Raw genomic sequence first — 13,781 nt, forward strand, 5'->3', positions numbered from 1 at the left:
CAGAGTCTCCTATGGGTGTCCTCTCCAGCTTTTTAAGTTTTTTTTGGTTAGCTTTGCCACAACTGTTATTCGAAACAACTGTGGTGTTAAAACACTGGCCACTGATTGTCTTTGACAAATGCCTTCAGGGGAAAGACTTCCAGCCGTGGTGGAGTCACATCAAAAAAAGACAACCTTTGCAGGTAAGGTTTTCGAGTAAGTGCAGACGGATCAGATAATGGCACTTATCTGAGAATGAGAGCTTGAAAACTTTCTAACCTTGTTCTGACCTCTACAGTGGCCGTTAAGTAGCTGATTTGATGATTTCACTGTGATTGTGGGCAGTTGATTTTCAGGGCTGCCAGCGAACTGGAAGGGAATAGGACATGTTTAAAATCCCACACATCTTGGGGCACCTGGGTGGCTCAGTCGGGTAAGCGTCCTGCTTCAGCTCAGGTCATGATCTCAGGGTTTGTGAGTTGGAGCCCCACATCGGGCTCTGCGCTGACAACTCGAGGCCTGGGGCCTGCTTCAGATTCTGTGTCTCCCTCTCTCTCTCTTTCTCGCTCTCTCAAAATAAACATTAAAAAAAAATTTTTTTTAATCCCATACATCTTGCTGTTTTTACCAAGATTCAGGCATTTTTCTTGAATAAACAGTCTCCAGGTTATTATAAGCCTTTGATTAAATTCCAGAATTTCAAAAAAGTTAATTTCGACACTTTTGTCAGTGCTTTCATTGCTTTTTTGGAGGAGAGGATTTTCAGTTTGATTTTGCCATTCCTGATGATTTCGAAATCTTTTCTGTATCTATAAAAAATGTTGCTGGGATTTTAATAGGAATTGCATTAAACGTGTATATCAGTTTGGGGGGAATTGAAACCTTTACTTTATTGGGTCTTCCAGTCTTTCAACATGGTATGTCTCCATCTATTTAGATCTTTTATTCCTTCAGTGACCACTGTGTAGTTTTCAGCATGCAAGTTCTCTGTGTTTTGTGAGATTACACCTAAGTATTTTTTTCTCTCCCTTTCTCTTTTTAAAAAATAGAGTCCCTGGGATTTTCTGCATAGGCAATCGTGTCATCTACACATGGAGACACATGGAAATGGTTTTCAGGTGGATGATTTTGGGTGATTTACATGATTTGAAGTATAACCATAGGAGAAGGTAGCTGCAGAGGGGTTTAGGAAAAGATGGTTGAAGTTGAAGTCCAGGAACACAAGGACCAAAGAGATTGATTTTCTATATATGTGATGGGCATAATGATAGGAAAGCAGTGAGTGGGGAGCTACAATCATCAACGAATGGAGTGATGAAGGTTTTTTGAGGGAGGTAGTTAACACAGCAACAGAGATAAGGGTGGTAAAGCCTGATACCATGGTCTTGAAGGGAATTCCAGTGGGGCTCAGTTAATGGAAGAAATAGTACAATGGGGATTCATGAGGATTAACACCCTCTCCCCACCTCTGAGTCCTGAAGCAGTCTGAAGGATTATGGCAGGAGAAGGTCTAGAGAGGGCTCTAGAAGTGTCTTTCAGGAATAGCCAAGTGTCAGTTGGAACAATAGAGAACATTCATGGAAATTGAAGATGATGAGTATGGGATTAGTGTGGAAGTTTCTTGGGTGAGAGTGACACATGAATTAGAGTTCAGAAAACTTAGCTGGAAGGGCAGGGATATTGGGCTGCTTCCCAGTTTTTCACGTCAGACAAAGACCTTTTGGTACAGATTTCTTTAGTAGTCCAGTGATTTTTGGTAGTTTGGTGGGTCTGTTTTGCTGGGAGTGCAAAGGTTTTGTTAAATTTCTTGTCCCTTTTTCATGGAGCTGGACTGCCTCATGTATTTGGTGATTCTTAATTCTGTACCTGTTAATTCTCATTGCCTTGGACTTCATGGATTTCCAGCCCAACGGTGTGGCTTCTTGTCTCCTTCCTTCTTTTAATCCTATTGAACGTTGTGAACTTTCAGGCACAGATATGTCTCTTAATTTTTTCATATATTTCCATCTTCTCCATGTTTGTTATGGAGAGGTGATTTTGGCATATTTCAGTTTGTTATCGTGACACTGTCAAAGTTAAATTTTTAGGAAGGAAAAAGTTGATACCAACCCAGATGTCCAACAATAGGGAAAAGGACAAAATATCCATAGATATTATATCCAATGAACATTACACAGAAACCAAAATTTTGTTTTGCCAAGGACATGGGAGAAATGAGAAACTGTTCTCAATACATATTTAGTGGTGTCATTTAATAAAACATATGTTCTATAGAAACATGTAAATAAGTAGGTATTAAAATGGAAGTGTTTAAGGACATTTTTATTAAGTTTCTGTTTTCCATATTTTCTACAATGAATATGTTCCTACTTTTATAATGGGGAGGAGGTAAGGGAGTAAATATGACTTGGAAGGAAAGCAAGCTAACAATTATGTGATATGTTAACCTTAATTACTATAATATGAAATTCTATTTCTGTAAAAAAAAATAGGTTGTATACATGTACATGTGTGTGTGTCTTAAAAATCTTAGCTCTAGGTAGGCTTTATATGGTTTTGATAAAAATCTAGCAGATATGATTTTTTTTGTTTTTTAATAATTTACCCTGAATATAAGTCAGCAAATCTAAACATGTAGATTGACAATTAAAATCTCAAAATATTAATTTCAAGTAATAGTAAATAATTTTGTTGAAAGACAATAGTTAATTTCAGTTTAAAATTAAGGGTTACATAATCATAATCATCATTTATATTCCTGCTTAATTGAAAGTCTGTCATATACCATACAAATGCTGTTTTAATTTCAGTCTTCTGGTGTGTAGTATGCATTGACTTTCTGTCTGTATTTAGAAATCTCTCATTGGCTTTATAAATATTTTGTTCATTGAGCACATATTTAATGAGTGCTGACTGTAAGCTAAGCTTTGCTCTAGGTAGGTAGGATGTATTAGTGAACAAATAAAGATAACCCAGGTGGTCTGGTAGGAATAACAGCCCACAACACAATACCTTTTAGTGAAGAAAACACCTATGTACTTAGTTTGCATTTTAAAGACTGTATTACTATAAAAGTCTTGTAAAGCAGTACTAACCTACTTTTGTTTTATTAGATTGAGGAACTGCAGCAGGCTTTAATAGTAAAACAGAATGAAGAACACGATCGCCAGAGGAGGATAAGTAACACTCGGAAGATGATCGAAGATTTGCAAAATGAACTGAAGACCGCAGAAAACTGTGAGAATCTTCAGCCCCAAATTGATGCCATCACAAATGATTTGAGACGAATTCAAGATGAAAAGGCATCATGTGAAGGCGAGGTGATCGATAAGCGAGGAGAGAAGGAAACCCTAGAGAAGGAGAAAAAGAGTAAGTTTTATTAAACTTAGTGTGAAGAGATGTTTATAAAATGGAGATCTGTTTCTGTTGATGGACTTTCTTCTTCCCCTGGAACCAGGTCTTTACCTGCTCAAATCCCCTTGTTGAGGAATCTCCCCTAGGGTTTTCCAAATTGATGCCTTAATTACCTAGATGTATTATATACCGTGCTTTGCCACTGGCTACCACTGTCTTATGTCAGATAATGGTGGTTGATTTAATTCTCCAAAAATGCTTTCCTTTATTTTCTTCACAAAGTCCTCCACCATTGTTTATCAGATCAGATTTAAGCTCTTCATTCTAGTCTTCATAACCTTCCATTAGCTTTGCCCCTTCAAACCTGTTCCAAATCATCTTTGCTTTTCTTTCCTGTAGACCATGAAAATAGATTTATAACATGAGTCACATAAAACAGGTCTTAAATTCTATCTGCTCAGTGTATCCAACTAAGATCAGTAAAAAAGAACAAAAACCCCTAACTTGGTCTGTTTATCAAAGTACGAGATGTGTGTGGTTTAAAAAAAAAAAAAAAAGAAAGAAAAACTAGAACAAAAGTGTGGCCCAACCTCTTTCAAACCTCCAGACCTGCTCTCAGGACAAAGCATGTTTAACTCCCTCGGCAGTGTTTTTTTTTTTTTTTTCTTTTAATTTTTTTTTTTTTTTAACGTTTATTTATTTTTGAAACAGAGAGAGAGCATGAACGGGGGAGGGTCAGTGAGAGGGAGACACAGAATCCGAAACAGGCTGTCAGCACAGAGCCCGATGCGGGGCTCGAACTCACGGACCGCGAGATCATGACCTGAGCCGAAGTCGGCCGCTTAACCGACTGAGCCACCCAGGCGCCCCTCGGCAGTGTTTTCTAATAGACCTTCATTTATATTTTTATCATGTTCTTGTTTTGCCCTGGCTAGATGAATCAACTTTAGACATTATCTTTTGATGTTTTGTACTTTGGATTTAGATTCCTGCTCATAACATCTCCTGTCCCTATTGTAATTCCTCAAGTGGCATTATTGTATTAATACTAATTACTAATCTTTAACATTTATTATCGGTTAACTGTAGTATCTTTAAATCTTTTGTCATTTAACAATTGTCAGTATTGCTTGAGTGCACACTTTGTCAGCTAAAAATACCGATACTTTCATCCTGTTTACTTTTCACCCTTCTGACACTCTAAGTTCTCTAATTTGGTCTCTTGAAATTTCTTTCAAGGCTGAAAACATTTTATTGAACACCATATCAAGTTTTATGGGCTCTGTTTATGGGTTAATTCTAAAAGATAGAAATATCAAGTATTACTTGTTACTACAACAGTGAAACTTATTCACAGAAGAGCCAGGTAGTACATTTTGATCTGATTTCCTTTTATTGATATTTTTTATTTTATTATTTTTTTAAATGTTTATTTTTGAGAGGGAGTGCAAGCAGGGGAGGATCAGAGAGGGAGACAGAGGATCTGAAGCAGGCTATGTATGCACAGTTAGGCACTAACAGCAGAGAGACCAATATGGGGCTTGAATTCGTGATCCACAAGACCATGACCTGAGCTAAAGTCATATGTTTAACTGACTGAGGCACCCAGGCACCCTGATAGCTTTTTTAAAGGTTTTAGTTTTCCTTCAAAAACAAAAACAGAAAAACATTTGCTGTAGCGTTTCCTTAAAAAACAATTGAGGTGCCTGGCTAGCTTGGTCAGTAGAGCATGTGACTCTTGATCTCAGGGTTGTGAGTTCAAGCTCCATGTTGGGTGTGCCGCCTACTTAAAAAACAAAAACAATTAGGCATTCTTGTGAGTTCTGGAGCCCCCCTATCCCCCTCCTTCCACCTAAATGGATTGTTTTCAAAGCCTCCCATGTGTCTGCCATCTGGGATTTGTCACAGATCCTTGTCTGTATTGGATAAAACTATTCCGTGTCTTTTTCTTGCATTGCTCCATTATACATCTTTGGGTAACCTTGTAAGAAGAGATATTTGGAATTTAATTACAGATATCTGGGATTTAATGACAACACCTTCATTTCATGGTCCCCTTTTAACCTGGTTTTGTTGTATATATGACTCTAGGTTGAAAATAATTTTTCTCTCCGAAGTTTGAAGGCCTATTGCAATCACCTCGTGTTAGGAAATATAGCGATTTCTTAATCTTCTTTATGTGGCCTATTTGTTTTTGGTAGCTTAAAGATCATTTTTTTATCCCAAGTGTTTGGAAATTTGATAATAATTTCTCCAGGGTTTTGCTTTCTCACTGTGTTGGGTACTTGCTGAGTGGTGCTAACTTTGAGATCTAAGATACGCTTTTGTATTATTTAATGCAGGTTTTCAAAGATATACTTTGTTTTCCTTTTTTAGGCGTGGGTGATAATATTGTACGATTTGACAATCTTATGAATCAAAAGGAAGATAAGCTGAGACAGAGATACCGTGACACATATGATGCTGTTTTATGGCTAAGAAATAACCGGGACAAATTTAAGCAAAGGGTCTGTGAACCTATAATGCTCACGGTAAGAAATTTTGTTTGTCTTGGTAGCATCTGTTAGTTTTATTATTGCAATCGTTATAGATTTTTGTTGTTTTAAGAATTCTTAGTTTTATTAACAACATGCTTTTCCATTATCAGACTTGTGGCAGTTGGTAGGCTGCTGAATCCATACCTGAGTTTTCTAAAGGGCCCTTGACCAACAATAGGAAAAGTAGGAAACTTAGCTTATTGACCAGGAATCATGTATAAAATTAGTTTGGTTAGCTAGTTCCTTCTGGCTGTTGTTGTTCTTAGGTTAGATAGCAGGCAATAGATTAAATGCTGCCAAAGAGCTGGAAACTATTGTAAATAACTATGTTGATATGGGGGAACTAACAGAAGACAGAAGAGAATTACCTACAAATATTAGCATTCTGAGAATTCTGAGAATGAAACCAGCATAAACCTTTGATAGCTCTTTTTGATGATCATGGGTCATTAAGAAGAAGGTAAGCTATATTTAGCAAATCATTTAATGAAGTGTGGCTTCATTGGAATTTAGATGGAATGGCTAGGACAATTTCCATCTAAAATATTTAAAATAATAATTTTGGCCATGGAAAGGGAAAAGAAAGTAAACACCACAGTCTTTGGTAGCGATATATTAGGTATAATATGAACGTAAAACTTACACCAAAATGACTTAAGGATTGTTTTTGCTGGGTAATTTTTTTTTTTTTTTTTTTACTTTAGAAAAGAATGCACTATAGATCCTTGCAGGATTCATGAAAACTTCTATTTTCTGTAATTCGTGTTTGTGTTATCCTTTGTTTAAAATCATTTCATGTAGTTTTCTTTTTTATATCTTAGATTATGTTAGCAAAATTAATATGCATAATACTGTATTCTCTTCTTGCTCAGGTATGTATTATTAGAGTATTTTTGCCAGATCAAGAAGGGAATATCTATTTTGGATGCAGACATTATTGTTTTGATTAATCTGGTAAGGACTGAAAGAAAATATAAGAAAATATTTTGATCCTTATAATTGTCAACAGATTTTTGTTAAAATGTCAACCTCAAAATTATAATTCACAACATTAGTAAATTTGCCATCCTTCTATCATTGCATCTCCTATCAGTAGCCTGTCACCAAGAGGGATTACTAGCAGGCATATATTTACATTACAAATTACATTCGAATCTTTGAGATGAAAAGATATACCCTTCTTTTTTTCATCCTTTCTGAAATAACCCTTCACCTTTCCTACTACCTTCTTCCAACTGTGTTGCTCCCCTAGTCCCATCCCGATACACACACTTACCTAACCCTCCAATATCTAGTTGAAATGTCATCAAGGTAGGCAAATTAACAATATATCAACTTAAAATTTTAGTCATAGAAGTTGTCAACTGGCAGTCCATTTCCAGGCGTTATTTCTGACCATTCCAATCTACGATGGGAGAAGTGTGCAAAGATTTGTTTATAGTTCTGTTCCTCACAGCAGTGTTTATAATACTGTAATGGTGGTGGGACAGAGAATGAAATTCCCAAAGCTGTTGTTTGGTCATGCAAATTACTGTACATCCATTGAATGGAATACTGTGCAGCCATTAAAAATGTTCTAGGTCTCTTGATATAAAAGGACTTACTATGACTTACTAATGAATTATAAAGCAGGTTATAAGATAGGATGTATAGAAAGATTTTATTTTTTTAATGTTTACTTGTTTTTGAGAGAGAGAGAAAGAGCTTGAACTGGGGAGGGGCAGAGAGAGAGGGAGGGAGACATAGAATCTGAAGCACGCTCCAGCTTCTGAGCTGTCAGTATAGAGCCCAATGAGGGGCTCAAGCCCACCATCCCCGAGATCATGACCTGAGCTGAAGTCAGATACTTAACTGACTGAGCCACGCAGGCACCCTGAAAAAGAGTGCATTTTAAAGAGCTGAAACACAAGTCTGCCATCAGCCACCACATCACCTTGGAGTGCTGTGCCTCCTCTGTCTACCTCTCTGTGTCTTTACTACGTCGCAAAGACGTGGCCTTGGAGAACTTAGCCAGGTATCTTCTTTACCAAAGAAGCTAGTGACAACATGATGAAATCTTCCTTCAGGATGTCACGAGGCCAGAATGAGTGCAATGCAGTTTGCATTCTACCTGGGGAGAAACGTGTGACTTAGTCACTCCTGGAAGTGCACCAACTGGGTGGGGATAGAAATGACCCCCCACCTGTGTGACTTAATTTTGAGACTCACTGTCTAAATGAACAAGTGAAATTCTTCAAAGAAATGAATGACCACGTAACCAACCTCACACAAGACGGAGGCCCAAAGATGTGACATCTGTTACAGGAGAGAGTGATAAGGAGAGCTGAGTCTTAGGCTGGCTTATCCACAACTATTTTAAAAAGGTGACTTCCAGCAGTCACATTGGGGTTACTTTAAGCCTTTCTAAAAGTTACAGCTAACACCCACTTAAATTTTCTTTCATTTATACCGTTCCTTCTAATGAAGTAATTTGGTACCAAAAAATATTGTGAAACAGTAAACACTAACTTGGTGTAGTGTCTATGTCCTGGTGATGGTATTAATTTTTTTGTTCGTCTATCAGTTTTCCCATTCTTATGCTAACTGGTATTTTATAATTTAAAATACTAATATTTGCCAACATTTACATGATAAGCATTGCACTAAATTTTTTATTCTGTCTTAATCCTTTTATTCCTGAGATACAGACTATTTTACTATACCCATTTTGGTAAAAAACTAAAATTTTAAGAAATTTAAGTTGTACCTGATTTGAAGCAATATCTGTCTGACCCCAGAGACTTAGCTCTTAACTAGTATGCTATATTTTATATATAGTACATATACTTTTTCTTTCATAAATCTTTATTTTTTCAAGAACACTTATTTCCATCTGCTGAAGGTAATCTATCCCAGCTCCCAAAATTCCATAGATAGTACTTTTTATGCACCTCTGTTATAGAGCTTTATCTTGTGTTCTGCTTTTCAACATACTTACCATCTGCAAAAAATAATAGCGTAGTCTTTTTGAAATAATCTGTTTTCTTGACCAATCTTAGTATTTTCCATAGCATTGAGTGTCACATGCAGAAGTGCCTTATTTGTTAATATTTTAAAAATAAATCTTAAAGTTTCTGTTCTAGTGGTACAAGCCTAGGATTTCTCTTGCAAACACTGTTAAAATTCATTCAGAGCAAGTTTTTTTTTTCATTGTTTTTGAACTGATTGGTTTTTGCCGTGTATAGTATGAATTCCTCTTGAAGATTAAGAAGAAAAATACTAAAAGTGTGGGAATAGAGGAGAAATCTTTATACTCTTAGATTACAATCTAAGCCTATTTCAGAGGTTTTTAATGAGTGGACTAGAAAGGAACTTCATTATTTCTTGAATAGTATCAAATTGATAAGCTTCAGGTACTCATTCGTGTGTTGGCTTTTGTTTTACTATGTATTGAATGTTTCCCGGTACTAACTTATAGAGGTGTTGAAATGTTGTCTCAGTACAAAGTGTTTTTCATTTTTTTCCCTTAAGTATTTAATCTGATTAAATACGTCTAAGTAAAACTAATGTTCTTGCAATCAGTTTGGATTTCATGAAAATCAACTTATATTTTCTTTTCATTTTGTTTAGATCAATATGAAAGATAATAAAAATGCCAAATATATTGAAAATCATATTTCATCAAATGACTTAAGAGCTTTTGTATTTGAAAGTCAAGAAGATATGGAGGTTTTCCTCAAAGAGGCAAGTAACCATCATAATACTTTGATTCATCTGGTGCTTACCCTCTAGTGCTTAAGTTTTTAAATTCAAACTACAACAAAAATAGTGACTAATACCAGCAGTAACTCTTGTGTAAAATCATTCAATTTTGTTAATTTCTTTTTTAATCTGTGTCATTACTGGGGAATGAATTTGTTTTGCAAGAGAAAAAACAGCCCATAATTCCACCTGAAACGTGTTTTGAAGTTATTTGGAATTCGTAAAAATAATTCTGTCACACTCTTTTAAGAGAAAAAAATGTAATGAAGGGCCTTTGGTCGTAGAAATCCTTTTTGGAAATGTATTGGAATGAACTCGGTTTTTCTTTGGCGGGGAGCGTGGGAATCAATATGTTGTTGCTTTCAATAAAACCTCTTCAAAAAGTATGAGAATTCTGTATCTGGCTACAGAAACACCACTGAGAATCTAAGGCACTAAAAGGCAATGTGGATGGCTTAGTAGTTAGAAGCATAGACCTACATACAGGTAGGCTGCCAAGATTTGAATTCTGGCTTTGCTACTAAATTGGTCAAGTTTCCTGTATGTTTTATGCCATAATTTCCTCATCTGTAAAATGCAGATCCATTATCTACAAGATGGTTGTGAGGATTAATTCTGTTAATAAATGGAAAAGTATTTAGAACAGTGCTTGCAAATATTTTTATTATATATGGGTATCTATACGTAATTTTTTTAATGTTTATTTTTGAAAGAGAGACAGAGTGCAAGCAGGGGAGGGGTAGAAAGACGGGGAGACAGAGAATCTGAAGCAGGCTCCAGGCTCCCAACTGTCAGCACAGAGCCTGACATGGGGCTCGAACTCGCAAGATGTGAAATGACCTGAGCCGAAGTCAGATGCTTAACTGCCTGAGCCACCCGGGTTATGGTTATCTATAAAACATACATTGTTAGCTGTTATTTGCTATGGTAAGATTTCTTTCCTTTTACATACACCTTCTTCTTTTAAAAGCCCTAAAGATTATGTTTAGATTTTGTTTTGGTTAAACTTTCGCTACAAGTGTGAGCGAGGACAGGATCCTGAATCAGCTGCAGTGGTCCTCTTTGTGTGGTACACTAGTGATTGGAAAGAATCCCTTACTTTCTTTGGCTTTTATCGAAGTGCCCTCCTGGTTTGGGAGTTGGCAGGGAATGTGAATATATGGTAACTGGATGAGAAGTCGCATGTATCAAATTACAGAATGGACTCCCAGAAGTTAGACATTTGTATAGTTTAGAATTCTTTAAGCTTAACCAGTGAGTTTTTGGTCCAGTGTGAGAAGTAGGGCATTTGGATTACAAGTGGAGGACACACTGCAAAGGGCATTCAGTCGGGTGTAATTAGATGCTTTCTGTTGGAAGTGACCAGCTTAGCCTACACTGAATACCTTTTTTGAGTCAAAAACTCAATGCTTCATCTGTGCTAAGGATTTGAATCTCATATCGATAATGTGACGTGGGTTCCTAAAACTTTGACCTGTATTTTTGTGTGTGTGCTCTGATAATTAACTTTCCATAACTTCTCCTCAACAGGACCAGAACTCCCTCATACATGTATGACTTTGTATTTTAAATTGTGAAATGTATTTAACCGCCTCCTGTACTCATATCTACTAGAGTACCATTTCCAATACTGTGTATAAGTATTATGTCTGCTATACATCTATCATAGACACCCTTTATCAGGTTAAGGAAGTTTCCTTCTAGTTCTGGTTTGCTGAGAATTTTTTATCATATTTTTCTGTATCTGCTGGGATGGTCATATGGCTTTTGTACTTTAGTCCATTGATATAATTAGATCGAGTTTTGAATGTTACATCTAGAATTTCTGGGATAAACTCTACTTGGTCATGTGTACTATTCTTACATTAATGGATTCGGTGTACTAATATTTTGTAGAGGCTTTTTGGAGGGATATTGTTTTTGTCAGGTGTTGGTGTCAGGATTGTGCTGGAATCATAAAAAGGATTTGGGAAATGCCTGTTCCATTCTTCCTGTGTCTGAACGAGTTTTGGTATTACTGCTTATCTGTTAGAGCATATCTCTTTCACTATTTTCACTGATAAACTCTTTAAAAACATGTAAGTGTAATAATCATTTTCACACTAAAAAAATTCCTTGTAAGTACCATTAAAGGGGCGCCTGAGTGGCTCAGTCAGTTAAGCCTCTGATTCTTGGTTTCTGCTCAGGTCATGATCTTGCAGTTCATGAGTTCAAGCCCTGTATCAGGCTCTCCACTGACAGTGCGGAGCCTGCTTAGGATTCTCTCTCTCTGCCCCTCCCATGCTCACTCTCTTAATATAAATAAACTTCAAAAAAAAAAAAAAAAAAGTAAGTACCTTTAAATATCCAGCTTCTGATCATCCCATGGATGCCAGGAGGAATGTAACTTAAAAAATCATTTTGATTGATAGTATATGGTAATTAAAATATTTTCTTTTCCTTATATTCAGATTCGTGACAATAAAAAATTAAGAGTAAATGCTGTTATTGCTCCCAAGAGTTCATATGCAGACAAAGCCCCTTCAAGATCTCTGAATGACCTCAAGTAAGTCTTAAAAATACTATTAGAACTAACCTGTTACTTTGAATATTGAATAACCATGTTTAGCTCTTATATATATTTTAATTATCTCTCACATAAATATGGATGTTATAGGCTGTGTTATTCCTTTTTAGGATCTCTACTTAAGTCTAAAATAAGGAAATATCTAAGAACAGACAAACCATGGAATACTTACTATATGATGGTGATGTTTCAAATCAGTGCAATAATATTGGACTGTTTACTAAAAGATCCTAAAATAGTTGGTTAGGTATTGGGAAAATAAAACAAATCATCACTTCATAACGCAGAAATAATTCCAGAAGGACTAAATGGAAAATTTGCAATTATAGAACAGCTATAAGTAATTAACTCTGGATGTAAGTAGACATTCTAAATGTAAACACAATGGAAGAAACAAAAAAGATTAAAATAGTTTGTAATCATGGATATATTAATAAACTTTTCTGACAAAGAAGTCTTAATCACTTAAGTGATTTTAAAAGACACCAAGAAAAACTTTTTCTGCACTATCATTAAATTACATTTTGTTTATTTGCCACTTGTCAACTGTCAGATTTCTGTAAATGATTTTTAAGAGGAAAAATCTAAGAAGTGCTTTTCATTTCAGACAGTATGGGTTTTTCTCTTACTTGCGAGAGTTATTTGATGCACCTGATCCCGTCATGAGCTTTCTTTGCTGCCATTATCATATTCATGAAGTTCCTGTAGGAACTGAAAGGACCAGAGAAAAAATTGAACGGGTAAGGAAGTACTGAATCAGTACCCAAACCTTGTTTTGTTCAAACTTCTTGGGGCACCTGGGTGGCTCAGTCGGTTAAGCGTCCGACTTGGGCTCAGGTCACGATCTTTCTGTTCGTGAGTTCGAGCCCCGTGTTGGGCTCTGTGCTGACAGCTCGGAGCCTGGAGCCTGCTTCCGATTCTCTGTCTCCCTCGCTCTCTGCCCCTCCCCCATGTGTGCATGCTCTCGCGTGCTCTCTCTCTCAAAAATAAATATTAAAAAAAAATTAAAAAAAAAAACTTCTTAGCATATTCAAGAAGTAGGTCATTCTGTTGTTTTTAACCACACAAATTCTTTGTATTTTACATTTTTAATACAACACAAAACATTTTTAATACAACAGAAAACTGTTGACTAATACTTTATGACAGGTGTGATGTGGAGGCCCCTAGAGTAAATAAATACTCTAGATCTGTATTTATTGAAGAAAGCTGAGGCCTGTAAAGAGACACCTGTCACTCTTACCTCATTTTTTTCCTGCTTGACAAACCTATGTTGAGACATTATATTAATGGTTTTGTCATCTAAGTTCTTGTATTCTAGATTAGGATGATAGGCTGGGATAGAGAACTGTTTCGGTAAGCCCTTTCTTTCTTTAAGCTGCTGCTTAAGATTATTTCATATATGAGGGTCGCCTGGGTGGCTCAGTCAGTTAAGCATCTGACTCCTGATTTTGGCTCAGGTCATGAGCTCACGGTTTGTGAGTTCAAGTTCCACATTGCCCTCTGCTCTGTCAGTACACAGAACCTGGTTGGGCATCTCTGTCTACTCTCTCTGTGTCCCTCCCCCACTCGTTCTGTCTCTCTCTCACAAAACTAAATAAACT

At 36.3% G+C, this 13,781-nt stretch overlaps 1 protein-coding gene across 3 annotated transcripts in view; it reads left to right on the forward strand.

Moving 5' to 3' along the window:
- SMC5 (structural maintenance of chromosomes 5) overlaps positions 1-13,781 on the forward strand; it is a 94,182-nt gene that overhangs the window by 45,036 nt on the left and 35,365 nt on the right. For all 3 annotated transcript variants that reach the window (XM_003995387.6, XM_045043636.1, XM_045043638.1), the window contains exons 9-13: positions 3,093-3,348; positions 5,710-5,864; positions 9,480-9,593; positions 12,062-12,156; positions 12,785-12,917. In XM_003995387.6, the coding sequence (XP_003995436.3) occupies positions 3,093-3,348; positions 5,710-5,864; positions 9,480-9,593; positions 12,062-12,156; positions 12,785-12,917 (753 nt within the window). The remainder of the gene's footprint in view (positions 1-3,092; positions 3,349-5,709; positions 5,865-9,479; positions 9,594-12,061; positions 12,157-12,784; positions 12,918-13,781) is intronic.

This window comes from Felis catus, chromosome D4, assembly GCF_018350175.1.
Source record: "Felis catus isolate Fca126 chromosome D4, F.catus_Fca126_mat1.0, whole genome shotgun sequence".
NCBI classification, from domain to species: domain Eukaryota; kingdom Metazoa; phylum Chordata; class Mammalia; order Carnivora; family Felidae; genus Felis; species Felis catus.